At 39.1% G+C, this 15,930-nt stretch overlaps 2 protein-coding genes across 2 annotated transcripts; both read left to right on the forward strand.

Annotated features, from left to right (window-relative positions):
- The first annotated feature begins 1,483 nt into the window (after window positions 1-1,483).
- On the forward strand, window positions 1,484-3,329 carry LOC106432445 (ammonium transporter 1 member 3-like). The gene has a single exon (XM_048736614.1). It carries the CDS (start codon window positions 1,653-1,655, stop codon window positions 3,126-3,128), a length of 1,476 nt encoding a protein of 491 aa, XP_048592571.1. The 5' UTR covers window positions 1,484-1,652; the 3' UTR covers window positions 3,129-3,329.
- Window positions 3,330-12,431: 9,102 nt separating this feature from the next.
- Window positions 12,432-15,614, forward strand: LOC106432460 (dihydroxy-acid dehydratase, chloroplastic). Its single transcript, XM_048736617.1, has 13 exons — window positions 12,432-13,107; window positions 13,184-13,255; window positions 13,325-13,372; window positions 13,458-13,612; window positions 13,702-14,008; window positions 14,090-14,159; window positions 14,249-14,307; window positions 14,408-14,531; window positions 14,614-14,684; window positions 14,768-14,869; window positions 14,979-15,059; window positions 15,147-15,305; window positions 15,387-15,614. Exons 1-13 carry the CDS (start codon window positions 12,565-12,567, stop codon window positions 15,435-15,437), a joined length of 1,842 nt encoding a protein of 613 aa, XP_048592574.1. The 5' UTR covers window positions 12,432-12,564; the 3' UTR covers window positions 15,438-15,614.
- The last annotated feature ends 316 nt before the right edge of the window (window positions 15,615-15,930 follow it).

Here is a 15,930-nt window from a genome sequence, read left to right on the forward strand (position 1 = left end):
ATCTTGTGATTGAGTATGGTCTAATGTGCTTGATTCGAAGTATTCTTGCAGTTATTTTAAAATGACATGCACATTAGGCATTAGCTATAGCATTACAAAATCTCAGTAAACTCCAAAAGAGCAAGAAATAATGAATCTTCTCGATTTTTTTTGGTTTGCTAGTTCCTAATGGACACAAGTTGTTGTTTTGCTAAGAATGTTAAATTTCATTGAAAATGAATGAAGGTTACACTTTTGTACCTAAAACAAAAGAAACCATGGCAAAAAGATAAAAACAAGTTGTTTTGCTAAAAAATACTAGTATGTTTTGAAAGTTTCCCCTACTAGAGAGTACACACCAAGAATGAATGTGTTGTCCTTTTAGACACTTTTGTTTGCTCTTGGGAAAATCTTTCTAACGTGTATTATGGTCAATATTTCTAACGTACATTACACTTTTGAATTGAGCATATTTATCTCATTAACCATCCTCCATTCATTTTATGTATTAAAGTTATGATGTATGATCACTGATCAGAGTCAAATCCTTTTTTTTATTTATAAGAAGACCCTTGATTTTTATTTACATTTTTTTTCTGAACGAAGACGCTTGGTTACAGCTAGAAACACATCCTTGTGATTTTATATATAGTTATTCTTGGGTTCACCCCTAGGGTGAACCTCTAGGTTCACCAACCAATAGGATTTCAATATTTCAAATTTGATATCTTTCAGAAAAAGAAACAAAATATTGTCAAGATATATTATGTTATTAAAATAAAAAAGGTTAAAAAAAATTAGGAAAAAATAGTAGTTAGAGAAAAACGAATTTAAAAAAATAATATTTTTATCGTCGTCAGCAAAACACTAAACCCTAAATCCTAATCCCTAAACCCTAAATCATAAACCCTATAAACCCTTGGGCAAATTATAAACCCTTGGATAATTCATACTCTAAATCAAAAACACTAAATCCTAAAACCCTAAACCCTAAACCCTAAACCCTTGAGTGTTTAGTGTTTTTGATTTGGAGTTTAAGATTTATCCAAGGGTTTAGGATTTACCTAAGAGTTTAGGGATTTAGAGTTTAGGGATTAGGAATTAGGATTTAGGGTTTAGTATTTTGCTGAGGACGTTAAAAATATATTTTTTTAATTACTATTTCTTTAAATTTATTTATTTTTACTTTTTTTTTATTTTAAAAATATAATATAACTTATAGCTTGAGAAAATATTTTGTTTCCTTTTTTAAAAGATTTCAAATATGAAATAACACAATCCTATTGGTTGGTGAACCTATAGGTTCACCCTAGGGAGTGAACCCAAGAATAAGTCTTTTATATATTACTATCGATTTATTAAGTTTATATTCACCACATACATTAGTATTTTAATTTATACACTCCCTTGTTTTTCTATATTCAGAACAACATGCTAATCACTAAACCGTATATGATAAGGATCTTAGATTGCAAGTTGTTTTTAAAAAAAAAATTGGCTGATGTTATCCGTAATCTAATTATAAAGCGATAATTGCTTAAATAATATGTCTTCCTAATTTAATTGGTGAAGCCGGAATAAAAAGTCAACCATAAACCCATCTTCCTCCTTTTAATAGAAACACAGGAGACGGCCTTTCTTCGCACGTCTCTCTCTTTCTAAACTCTGTCAACATGTCAGCAGCTCTAACTTGCTCTGCCGCCGACCTCTCCTCCCTGCTCGGTCCCAACGCCACCGCAGCAGCGGAATACATCTGCGGCCAACTAGGCACTGTTAACAACAGATTCACCGATGCAGCCTTTGCCATAGACAACACCTACCTTCTCTTCTCAGCTTACCTCGTCTTCTCCATGCAGCTAGGCTTCGCGATGCTCTGTGCTGGCTCCGTTAGAGCCAAGAATACGATGAACATCATGCTCACCAATGTCCTTGACGCTGCAGCCGGAGGACTCTTTTACTATCTTTTTGGTTACGCCTTTGCCTTTGGCGGATCGTCCCAAGGATTCATCGGAAGACACAACTTTGCTCTTAAAGACTTTCCAACTCTCACCTCCGACTACTCTTTCTTTCTCTACCAATGGGCATTCGCAATAGCAGCAGCTGGAATCACCAGTGGTTCCATCGCAGAGAGGACTCAGTTTGTGGCTTACTTGATATACTCTTCTTTCTTAACCGGATTTGTTTATCCGGTTGTCTCTCATTGGTTCTGGTCACCAGACGGATGGGCCAGTCCGTTCCGTTCACCAGAAAACCGTTTGTTTGGCACCGGAGCCATAGATTTTGCTGGCTCCGGTGTTGTTCACATGGTTGGTGGCATAGCGGGATTAATGGGTGCTCTTATCGAAGGTCCAAGACGTGGCCGGTTCGAGAAAAGTGGTCGTGCTATTGCTCTACGTGGCCATTCTGCTTCCCTTGTTGTCTTAGGGACATTCCTCCTTTGGTTCGGTTGGTATGGTTTCAACCCTGGCTCCTTCGCAAAGATCCTCGTTCCGTACGAGTCTGGTTCGAGCTACGGCCAATGGAGTGGAATAGGCAGGACGGCGGTTACGACCACCCTTGCTGGATCCACCGCGGCTCTAACCACACTATTCGGAAAACGTCTCCTCTCTGGTCATTGGAATGTAACTGACGTATGCAATGGCTTGCTTGGTGGGTTCGCGGCGATAACCGGGGGTTGTTCTGTGGTGGAGCCGTGGGCTGCGATTGTCTGTGGTTTTGTGGCTGCCCTCGTCCTCATCGCATGCAACAAGCTCGCAGAGATTGTACAATACGATGATCCCCTCGAGGCGGCCCAACTACACGGAGGATGCGGCGCGTGGGGGCTAATATTTGTGGGACTTTTTGCAAAGGAGAAGTATGTGAACGAGGTTTACGGCGCGGCACCTGGAAGGCCATACGGACTGTTTATGGGCGGAGGAGGGAAGCTGTTGGGAGCACAGTTTGTTCAAATACTTGTGATTGCAGGATGGGTTAGTGCTACCATGGGAACACTCTTCTTCATCCTCAAGAAGCTTGACCTGCTTAGGATCTCGGAGAAGGATGAGATGGCCGGTATGGATATGACACGTCACGGTGGTTTTGCTTATATGTACTATGATAATGATGACGAGTCTCACAAGGCCACTCAGCTCCAAAGAGTTGAACCTTGATCTCCTTTACCCTCGCTCGGCTACTCATTCTCGCTTTAATTTTCAAGCTTTCTCATAATTTATATCTTTTTAGTATTTATGGGGTTATTTTGATATTGTGTGATCTATCTCTGTGTTATGTGTGTTTCAAGGTGAGACAGTTGACAAAAATTACATGTCATATATAGTTTCTGATATTTGAAAATCGTTTTCAGTTGATTACATACTTGCATGTTCTCTTACACGGTCATATTAAAGCGTTTGTGGAACTTTATATAAAAACCATACATAAATTATAAAGTTCGGTTGATTTAGATAGATCGAATCGTGTTTCTCGAGTGCGATGAGGCGGCGATCAAAACTTCACGATCCCTTGCCTTCAGTGGTTTGTAAGACTTTGCTTAATAGATCCATCCCCACACCTGATTCTCTCATCACTCCTTGGAAGGATTCTTAAGTGGCAAGTTCTCTCGAGACGGAAATGAATTTTTTATATTAGATATATGAAAACAAGACACACCAATCAATTTACGAGCTTTCTTCCAAATAGAAACTGGCAAAATAACAAATACATCTATATATCTATTTATATAAAGAACAGTTTGCTTCTCTCCAAGGGTGTCCATGTCGTCTGCTAGGTTCGAAGGTTGTCGTCACGCTACGTGTCCCTGCATTCAAAACACATCACTTTGTAAAATGAATATATCTCTTCGTCCCTGCATTCAAAACACATCACTTTCCATACATACAAGTAGTATGTACTGACACTTTAATGCACATCAATAAGCGTTTATACGTATATAGAGAGATCCGTCGCAGCCACTACATATCTTGACAATACTCTAAGCTCTTTTTAAAACAACTTTTAGTTATAGCCAAGAGATAAAACAGAGGAAAGGCTGGAAAATAAGACGTCGTCATCCTTGCTCAGTCACGAGTATTAAACCCAATGGGTCAGCTAGTAACAAGACATTGGGCTTAGCTTCAGACAAGCCCACAGCAGCTATCACAACGGTCAAGAACACAGCTAAACAGAACAAAGGAAAACAACAAGAGAAGAGTACGGTTCCTCCAGCTCACGAGATCATCCTGCGTAACCGATTTGATTCCCTTCTTGGTCATGATGAGTGAGCTGGCAAATACAGCTGTGATGTCACTAGATCGTTCTATGGCTGTTTATAAATAGAGACTCAATCAACATTGTAAACCCTAAGAAATGAAAGTATAATTTCAGAGAAACATTCATATCTTCAAAGTTTCTGTCTTTACCTTTATGGTATCAGAGCATCAGGGATTAGAACCTGAGGCTTAGCGATGGATGGAAATCAAGATACGGTGGCGGTAGCGGCGCTTACCATCACTCAAGCAGTCACCTTGAAGCTTAAAGAAGGCAACTACCTGCTCTGGAAACTCCAGTTTGAGCAGTTCTTGTCTAGTCAGCTGCTTCTGGGTTACGTTACCGGAGCTTCACCGCGTCCAGCTCCGACGGTCACGGTTCAAAACGGAGAAGAAGTAACAGAAACAGCCAATCCGGAGTTCAACAAATGGATCCAGAAAGATCAGCTTATTCTGGCTTGGCTCTATGGTACGTTAACAGAAGATGCTCTAAAGTCTGTATATGGTCTGCATACCTCTCAAGATGTCTGGCTCGCGTTGGCAAAGAAGTACAACAGGGTCTCAGCGACAAGGAAGCTGGATCTCCAAAGACGGGTTCAGACGACAACAAAGGGAAACAAAAGTATGGCAGTCTATCTCTCTGAAATCAAGTCTTTCTGTGACCAGCTTGATTCTATTGGAGCACCTATTACGGAACAAGAGAAGATATATGGAGTTCTAAATGGTCTGGGAAAAGAGTATGAAGCAGTCTGCACGGTGATTGAGCACTCCATGGACTCTTATCCAGAACCATGTTTTGAAGATGTCGTCCATAAACTGAATGGTTTTGAAGACAAGCTCAAGGCGTATGAGTCAGTAACAGAAGTATCTCCACATCAGGCATACTATGCTGGTAGAGGAGGATACTATGGTCGTGGCAGAGGACAGAACCGCGGAGGTTATAGAGGACGTGGATACACTACACAAGGCCGAGGCTTTCCGCAGCAATTTGGTCAGCAAGCAAACAGAGGAGGTTCTTCTGATAACCAACGTCCAACTTGTCAGATTTGCGGGAAGTATGGTCACCCTGCTTACAAGTGTTACCGGCGCTTTGACGAACACTTTGCTATCAATGAACCTCCGCCCCAAGCTAATGTGGTGATGCCAGCAGCCAATACAAGATCAAATGGTGCTGAGTGGTATCCTGACAGTGGCGCGTCTCATCATGTCACCAGCTCCTCTCAACATCTTGATACAGCGAATGACTATGATGGTGGAGGTCAGGTTATGGTTGGTAATGGAGACTTTCTTCCCATTACTCATGTTGGTTCTGCTACAATCCAGACTGCATCAGGTACAATACCACTTCTTGATGTGCTTGTTTGTCCAGATATTACTAAGTCGTTGCTATCAGTATCTAAACTTACCGATGATTATCCATGTGAGTTTACATTTGATGCTACTACTGTGTGTATTAAGGACAAGGGAACCAACAGGGTGCTCACTCAGGGCAACAAAACTAAAGGGCTCTATCGTCTGGATGATCCACAGTTTCTGGCCTTCTACTCTTCAAGACAACAAAGCGCAAGTGATAGAGTGTGGCACAAGAGGTTGGGACATCCGAATGATCAGGTCCTACAGCATCTATCAACAATAAAGGCCATTTCATTGAATAAGACTTCTCAGTCATTGTGTGAAGCATGTCAAGTGGGCAAGACATGTAAACTTCCGTTTTCTAGCTCAGTTTACAGATCCAGTAGAGTACTTGAGAGGATACATTGTGATGTTTGGGGCCCTGCTCCTGTTGTATCTGTCCAAGGATTTCGTTTCTATGTTGTGTTCATTGACAATTATTCAAGATTCTGCTGGCTTTACCCTCTTAAATCAAAGTCTGATGTGTATTCTGTCTTCAAAGCTTTCCAACTTCAAGTAGAAAACCAATACAATCAGAAAATAGCGTTCTTTCAGTCTGATGGTGGTGGTGAATTCGTGAACAAGAACCTGATGGATCACTTCTCAACTCATGGTATAAAACACCTGATCTCCTGCCCTCACACTCCAGAACAGAACGGTATTGCTGAGCGTCGTCACAGACACATTACAGAGCTTGGCCTATCTATGCTGTATCAAGCACATCTGCCCTACACTCTTTGGGTTGAAGCGCTTTATACAGCCTCATTCCTCAGCAATCTCCTACCTTCGTCAGTCAATAACAAGCTTGTAAGTCCTTTTGAGCTACTGAATGGACAACCACCAGTGTACACGTCTCTGCGTGTCTTCGGTTGCGCTTGTTACCCTTACCTGAGGCCTTACTCTAAACACAAGTTTGATCCCAAGTCATTACTATGTGTATTTGTCGGGTACAATGAGAAGTATAAAGGGTATAGATGCTATCATCCACCAACCGGTCGCGTCTACATCAACAGACATGTTCTGTTTGATGAAGATAGGCTACCGTATACTGATTCCTACAAGCATTTGCTTCCTTCACCAACTACTCCACTCAGCTCTGCTTGGCGTCTTCAGTATCAATCATCAAGCCCTGTATCCAGTGATGAAGGAATCTCTCCAGTAATGGAAGAAGTTGGAAGAGTTGTAAAGGTTCCACTACATCAGATGACACAAGCTCAGGAAGTGTCGGAAGTTGTTCACCAACAAGTTTCTTTGGGAGACTCAGCAGCAATCACAGGAAACTCTGATAACGGCAGTAATCAAGAAGATGGTGTTGATCAAGTTCTAGTTCCTGAAGCTGAGAACACTCACCAAATGACAACAAGAAGAAAAGCGGGAGTAAGCAAACCAAACCCGAGATATGCGCTGCTAACAGTCAAGGGATTACCTCAACAACCTAACACTCTTCAAGAAGCATTAAATCACCCTGGCTGGAATGACTCAATGGTTGAAGAGATAGATACTTGTCATGAGACCAAAACATGGAGTGTTGTTCCTTTGCCCCCTGGTGTTAAACCTATAGGATCAAGATGGGTGCATAAGGTGAAACTGAATGCCGATGGAACCTTTCAGAAGTTTAGATCAAGAGTTGTGGCAAAGGGAAATGAACAGAAAGAGGGAGTTGATTTTCTGGAAACATACAGCTCAGTGGTGAGAACAGCAACAGTGAGAATAGTGCTTCACCTTGCAGTTGTTGAGAGATGGGAGATCAGACAACTCGATGTCAAGAATGCATTTCTACATGGGGACTTAACAGAGACTGTGTATATGCGTCAACCTCCAGGGTTTGAAGATAAAGAGCATCCAGACTATGTTTGTCATCTACATAAGGCAATCTACGGGCTTAAACAAGCTCCTAGGGCATGGTTTGATAAGTTTAGCTCCTATCTCCTGGAATTTGGATTCACCTGCAACGTTAAAGACCCGTCGCTGTTTGTATATCAGAAAGGAAAAGATGTGATCATGCTGTTGCTATATGTCGACGATATGGTACTAACCGGAAACAACAAGACTTTGCTACAACATCTGCTTGCTTCGCTCAAGAAACAGTTCAGAATGAAAGACATGGGGCCTCTGAGCTATTTTCTAGGGATTCAAGCACATTTTACACCTACTGGTCTATTTCTAAATCAAGAAAAGTATGGGACAGATCTATTACAAGCTACTGGTATGCTTGACTGCTCTCCTATGCCAACACCACTGCCACTACAACTTGACAGAGTCCCACATCAGGATGAAGTGTTCTCAAATCCTATATACTTCAGGAGTCTTGCAGGTAAACTTCAGTACCTTACTCTGACTAGGCCGGATATTCAGTTCGCAGTAAACCTGGTTTGTCAGAAAATGCATGAGCCAACAGTGTCTGATTTTCACCTTCTCAAAAGGATTCTGCGATACTTAAAGGGATCTATACAGATGGGTTTGTATCTAGAATCAGATTCCGACTCACAGTTAAGAGCATACTGTGACAGTGACTGGGCAGGGTGTCAAGATACTAGAAGATCAACAGGTGGTTTCTGTACATTTCTTGGCTCGAACCTGATTTCCTGGTCAGCAAAGAGACAAGACTCAGTGGCAAGATCTTCAACTGAAGCAGAATACAGAACACTATCAGACACTGCAGCGGAGCTTGAATGGATAAGTGGGATGCTGAAAAGCTTGGGTATTAATCAGCGTATTGTTGCAGAGGTATATTGTGATAATCTCTCTGCTGTGCATTTGACTGCAAATCCTGTCTTGCATCGCAAGTCAAAACACTTTGCCACTCATTATCACTTTGCCAGAGAGAAGGTAGCTGATGGATCGCTGATAGTAAAACATATATCGGCTCTGCATCAACTAGCTGATGTTTTTACGAAGTCATTGCCGCAACAGAACTACACTCGGTTGCGTTCCAAACTCGGAGTTGCGTTTCCTCCCACCTCGAGTTTGAGCGGGAGTATTAAACCCAATGGGTCAGCTAGTAACAAGACATTGGGCTTAGCTTCAGACAAGCCCACAGCAGCTATCACAACGGTCAAGAACACAGCTAAACAGAACAAAGGAAAACAACAAGAGAAGAGTACGGTTCCTCCAGCTCACGAGATCATCCTGCGTAACCGATTTGATTCCCTTCTTGGTCATGATGAGTGAGCTGGCAAATACAGCTGTGATGTCACTAGATCGTTCTATGGCTGTTTATAAATAGAGACTCAATCAACATTGTAAACCCTAAGAAATGAAAGTATAATTTCAGAGAAACATTCATATCTTCAAAGTTTCTGTCTTTACCTTTAACGAGCGCATCTAACATTACCGACGCCGCCTGACATCGGATTCGTTCTGCTTATGTATCTTTAAAACATCCAAAAGTTGTTTTTTTTATCATTGAAAAATATTCTTATTCAGAGATTATATGTTTGTTAGTATTGATTGTTATAGGATGTTTAGGCATATATATTAAACATGTATGTTTACAGATACAAAATAGTACTCGATTTCTGTTACATATTGTAATAGTGGATTAGAGTAAAAATGAAAAAAATGTGCTTATAATATGTTTTACTTTTTAGTTTGAGGGAAAGAAATATAATAATAATAATAAATAGATGTAGTGTATTATACCGGGATTATTATGATTTTGAAAGTAAAACAAATATATAGGAAAATTGCACATTTTGGATGTGAGTGCAATTCATATTAACCGGTTTAGTTTAGAGTGCAATATTATCCTCAAAAAAATATTTAGATAGAAATTATATTTATATCCACAAACTAGATAATTTTAGTTTATACAAAAAAATTAAATTTGTGTACATTAATTATTTTAATTAATTTTTAAAAGTTATGTTTCGAACTTCAGAAATATTATTATCACTATTTTATAAATATATTCTTAATTTTAATATTTAAAGATTGTGATATAATTTATAAGAAAGGTCTTCTTTTACTATCAATTTGAGATGTTAATATATTCATATTTTAGATTTACAAAGAATTTTAATACAAATATCGAAAAGTATATATAGGTATTCTATTAACTAACATGTACTATAGCGTAATAAAATAATTTTAAAATAATAGTAAGTTTAATATGTATTTTTGTACAAAATAATATATGGTCGTATAAGTTCTGTTTGTGCATAATATTCTATAGCCAGTTTAAAATTGTATGTAAGTATAAATATATAATCATCAAAGCATACTATTCCTCCATTTATTTGGTGTGTTTTACACTTGCTTACTCTTAATTTATCTCTAGCAAATTACTGACATAATATAAAGCAAGAATAAATCCTCAAATATAACATAAATATAAAAAAAAAACAACAAGTACTAATAGTAGCAATGACATTGTCCTAAACAACTAAAATATATATTTTAGTGACAGAGATTACCTCAAAGTTAAAACTTTATTTTCCACAGTATTAGATACTCTGACATAAAAAAAATTCTGGTAATTGAAATCTTAACCTCATTCTCTTAACATAATCACACTTACTACCAACTGAACATAGAAGAAAATTTACACAAATTTATATATTTCATAAAAACTGATACACTGAATTCCGCTCGTAGAGCGGACATGTCCTAGTGTATATATATATATATATACACATACTTCTATCGCAGAGTTAAAACTATTTGATCAAATATATAAATAGGCAGCATGGATGATTTTATTCCGTGTAGAAACAAAAAAAATGATTTTAGCAGTTCTCTTTTTTTTTTTGTATCAACTAAATGGAAAGAGTTTCTCTCTACATAAACATGAAATACCCCATAAAAGTGTATTCATCATTCATCCCGGCCCTGGCTATCGCTAGGTTAAAGCTCATAAAGCAAAACCTCTAGGCACCAGAGCATAGATTATATACAATTTAGGGCGACAACAATACTTAGAGCAGCTCCAACGGTAGAGTCTGTATGAGTATCTGAACTTTTAAGATAATAAAAATAGTGAAACATAAAAAAGAGAAAATGATGTTAAAAAATTAGATCTTTGCAAGGAAGTAATGCAATGGTAAGACAAACATCCAAACCTTATTACCTTGTCTTCCAAACTAATGTCAACAGATACAAGTTCCCCCGGTAAGGAAACAATGTTAAATTAAGTTACTAAATAGCTCCAGCGGAAGAAAGGGCATGTCATACATATACTCATCCAGATTCATATAGAGGAAAAACTAAAATTTTGAGTCTAATAAGAAAACATCAAGCAATTTGATAAATGGAATGCCAACACATAACTTCAGGATTCATCTAGACAATCGCTCCAGCAGATGAATGCAGCAAATGCAAATTTCATGCTTTACTAAAATGTACTCATAGATCATAAATAACTGGGATTTGTTAAGTATAAGTTGTTAAATAGAAGATACTATGTCGTTTTGTGTGAGCTGCAAAAAGTCCTGAAAACAAAAACACATCGTCTAGCTCTACTTCTATCCAATTTGGCATATGATCAAATTGGAAAACATGTATAAGTTATGTCGTCAAAATTTCGGGAGATGTATAGTTATATTTCTTCAAAGATCTGCTACTTTGTGTATATTTGATTATTTTCCCTGTTTATAAAGGTAGTAGTCCATTTTAAATACAATTTTGTTTTCTTAGCATTCGAAACAGTAGTGCTTTCCTATTGTGGTTATGTTACTATACTTCTTTGTTTATTTAAGCATTACGCATTGATTACTTAATTTGGGGTATGAGTAGTTGGATAATTTTGAAACTTCCCAAATTACCAAACTTACTATCAAAAGGAAACGTTCAAATCTGGCCAGACAGATGAGAGAGTCTTCAAGCTTTGTTGTAACTTGTGAGCCCCATAAATTTATAGGAGACACCTTCAATATAATTACCAGCCACATCTGCATTCAAAATTTAAGTTTTACTTACCACATTCTGGTTGTTTCTGTATTCAGTTTTTCTTAGAAGCAAATCTCATACATACAAATCCTTCAGTAGCGGCTTACACTGTTTGTTGATAGCACTACTCAGCTTGGTCTCTTTCCTCTTTTTCCCGGTTCTTGGGTTGGTGTTCTTGATATAACACTTTCGAATGGTGTTAATGTTTGTGTTTCTTTCACTTGAAACATATAGCTAGTGGCCATCAGTATAACCAAGAAGAATGAGCAGTGCTAAACATAACTTACATGTGGTTGTGGTTGCCACTTCACTGTTGCTGCTGCTTTGATTACTAGTTGGTTGTCATTCAGGTTGGGGTTTTAAAGCCATGTTTCGAGGGCTTGATGATTTTGGGAATTTGGGATAAAACAAAATTTATGAATATATCAATACTTCACATGATCAAAATCTAGAATTAGGAGATAAAGAGGTTTCCTTGTTTCATCCTCAGAATCATTCAAGTAAAACAGAGAATCATCATTACGAAACTGTCCAAAACTGAACATGTCAGTGACGATACTCTCGGTGTAAGAGAAATTTTTACTTTGAAACATATCAAAATGAAACCTCCGCCACTAGTCAGTAACACATAGCCAATACCTATTGGGATCATAGAGCTAGCTTCAAGCGAGCAAAAGCTTCGTCCCTTTGCCAAATCCCACAGCAAACCACACTGTCTTTGCCTCCACAGCATAAAGAACATCAGGAGAAATAGTGGTAGTGGAGCATAATAGCTGCGACTTTGAAATGTTTATAAAACGTGGTCGTTTTAGATGTTTAAGGTGACTAACAGTTTTGTATTTAGTTCCAGTTTAATTTCAGTTATTTTCAACACAGTTTTCATTTACTACAAATCATCTTAAACCAAACCGGGGAAGCCCACTTTCTCTCACTCTTTTTTTTTGTCGTATCTGAATGGAGCATTTGGTAGCATCACACCCACTACAGGTCGCCGCAACCCGCAAGTTTCAAACTTCACGCTTCTCTCCCTTTCTTAAACCCTTCCGACCACGCACGCGCCGCAATGCACGCCACTATCCTCTCACCACGCGCCACTCTCTTCCCCTGTAAACCTCTCTTCCCTTCACAAAATGCCCACGACTCTCGCCGCCGCCGCCGATCAACCATCTCCTGCTCCGTCCAACCCGTAACCGCCGACCCTTCACCTCCTCCCCTCACAGACTCCTCCAAGAAGCTCAACAAGTACAGCTCGAGAATCACGGAGCCCAAGTCCCAAGGCGGGTCGCAAGCCATCCTCCACGGCGTGGGCTTGTCCGACGGCGATCTGCTGAAGCCCCAGATCGGGATATCGTCGGTCTGGTACGAAGGGAACACGTGCAATATGCATCTGCTGAAGCTGTCGGAGGCGGTGAAGGAGGGAGTGGAGGGAGCTGGGATGGTCGGGTTTAGGTTCAACACGATCGGGGTGAGTGATGCTATCTCGATGGGGACGAGAGGGATGTGTTTCAGTTTGCAGTCTAGAGACTTGATTGCTGATAGTATCGAGACTGTGATGAGTGCTCAGTGGTATGATGCCAACATCTCTATCCCTGGTTGTGATAAAAATGTGAGCTTTTCTTTTTAATCATCACTCCTCTTGTGTTGTTATTGTTATGTGATTGGTTTGCTCTTATTGTGTCTAGATGCCTGGAACAATTATGGCCATGGGAAGGCTTAACAGACCTGGGATTATGGTTTATGGTGGAACCATCAAGGTACCATCTTTATCAAGTCTCCTTATTGATTAGTTGGATCCATTTGTTCACTTTTGATTTTTGTTGCAGCCTGGACACTTTGAAGAGAAGACATATGACATAGTATCTGCTTTCCAGGTTTCGTTTTCTTCTTTCTTGTGGCTAGTTTTGAGGGCTTACAATTATGTGTTTATGTTTTTTGTAATCAATTTTGTATTTTCAGAGTTATGGAGAATTTGTTGGTGGCTCCATAAGCGATGAGCAGAGAAAGACTGTCCTTCATAATGCTTGTCCTGGAGCTGGAGCTTGTGGTGGCATGTACACAGCTAATACCATGGCTTCTGCAATCGAAGCTATGGGAATGTCTCTTCCTTACAGGTTACTCTTTAAGATCATACATTCTTCTCCTATATTTATGCTTAAATGGAAATCTTAATCTGTTTTTTTTTTTTTGTCATTTTATGAAGCTCTTCGATACCTGCTGAAGACCCGTTGAAACTGGACGAGTGCCGGTTAGCTGGAAAGTATCTTGTAGAATTGCTAAAGATGGAATTGAAGCCCCGTGACATTATCACTCCAAAATCACTTCGTAATGCGATGGTTACTGTCATGGCTCTTGGTGGATCCACCAATGCTGTACTGCATCTTATTGCTATTGCCAGGTCTGTGGGTTTGGAGCTGACTCTTGACGATTTTCAGAAGGTTAGCGATGCTGTTCCGTTTCTAGCAGACCTTAAACCAAGTGGGAAATATGTTATGGAAGATATACATAAGGTGCGTGCATCTTTGGCGTTTTGCTTATAAGTCAAATTTGTATTCCTTTGATCATTTTGTTGGTGTTGTTTTGATCCACAGATTGGAGGTACACCAGCTGTTCTTCGTTATCTATTAGAAGCTGGTTTTATGGATGGGGATTGTATCACAGGTTAACTTTGTAGAAAACTTGATATTAACATTTTGGATTGCTTGTAAAACTGATTACCTAATTGTTCTTTTTGTGTCTTCTGCTACCAGTCACAGGGCAGACTTTAGCTCAAAATTTAGAAAACGTCCCTCGCTTACCAGAAAATCAGGTAAAGCTTATGTTACTGGTTATTTCATCAGACAGAATCCATGAACTAATTCTTCTTGATTATAATGGATGCTTGATTTATTTCTTACAATGTCCACCAGGTTATAATTAGACCTGTTTCAAACCCAATCAAAGAGACTGGACACATCCAAATATTGAGAGGAGACCTTGCACCAGAGGGTTCTGTAGCAAAGATTACTGGCAAAGAAGGGTTATATTTCTCTGGTAAATGTTCATTTGCTCTTTCTAGTTAAATACTCTTATCAACTTTAGAGGGCTTATACAATGGAACTGTTTTGTTTTTAAGGCCCCGCACTTGTATTTGAAGGAGAGGAATCTATGCTGGCTGCTATATCAGCAGACCCGATGAGCTTTAAAGTAATTGCCTTTCTGATAATGGAGTAGTTTTACTTTCTAATATCTGCTGCCTGAGATGTATATTATATGTCGTTTTGTTACAGGGAACAGTGGTTGTTATCAGAGGAGAGGGTCCTAAAGGAGGTCCAGGCATGCCTGAGATGTTGACACCAACTAGTGCGATAATGGGTGCCGGTCTTGGAAAGGTACTACTACCTTTTTTTTTATCAGTTTCTATATTCTAAGTATATAGAAACTCGTTTTTCTTTGTTATGAGTTGAGTAACTGAGATATGGCAATGCTTTTATTTTTCAGGAATGTGCATTGCTGACTGATGGTAGGTTCTCTGGTGGCTCACACGGTTTTGTTGTTGGCCACATTTGCCCTGAAGCTCAGGTCTCTTGACTGGCTCTCTCTCTGGTTTTTGCAATCTTTAAATAAATGTGAAGATGGTAATGTTGAAAGCTTTCTTGGGATGTTCAGGAGGGTGGTCCAATAGGTCTGGTAAAGAACGGAGACATAATCACAATTGACATAGGAAAGAAGAGAATAGACACACAAGTCTCACCCGAAGAAATGAATGAGCGTAAAAGGAAATGGACTGCTCCTGCATACAAGGTTAACCGCGGAGTTCTATACAAGGTATATTAGTGAAAACCACCACTTTGTATTGTATGTTCTTTTATCATTTTGCTAACTGGATGATATCTATTCTGAAAACAGTACATCAAGAACGTGCAATCGGCTTCAGCTGGATGCGTGACTGATGAGTAAGCGAAAAAGTAGTGTTTTGTTCTTGAGGGGAAAAACTCTTAAGGCTTGCTATTGGATTCTTTAGTATCATTGTTAGCTTTTGGATTTATCTTAAGACTGATCATCATTAGCTGTTTCGAGAGTTTGATTCTGTAAGTTTTGATTGTGGTGTTGCAAATAAAAGCAGATTTGCTGAGACGAAACAGACCAAATTTCTAGTACCGGTTCGATTTGTATCAAACCGAATGACTTATTAATTTCGGTTATGAGTAATTGATCAAAGTTATAACCAATTTGAGTATGGGTGGTATTAGAAACATGGATTTTACTGAAGGTTACCTGAAATAGATTTTGAAATAGACGGTCCATAACCGGTTTAGCCATTATCCAAGAGATCTAAATATTTCATATTTATTTATGGCTTTCACTTTGTGTGGGTATGTTTTGACACTTCCATTTTAATATGTGAACCGCTACTAACATCATATGGGGAAATATACACCATTCTATTACA

This window comes from Brassica napus, chromosome A1, assembly GCF_020379485.1.
Source record: "Brassica napus cultivar Da-Ae chromosome A1, Da-Ae, whole genome shotgun sequence".
Taxonomy (NCBI): Eukaryota; Viridiplantae; Streptophyta; class Magnoliopsida; order Brassicales; family Brassicaceae; genus Brassica; species Brassica napus.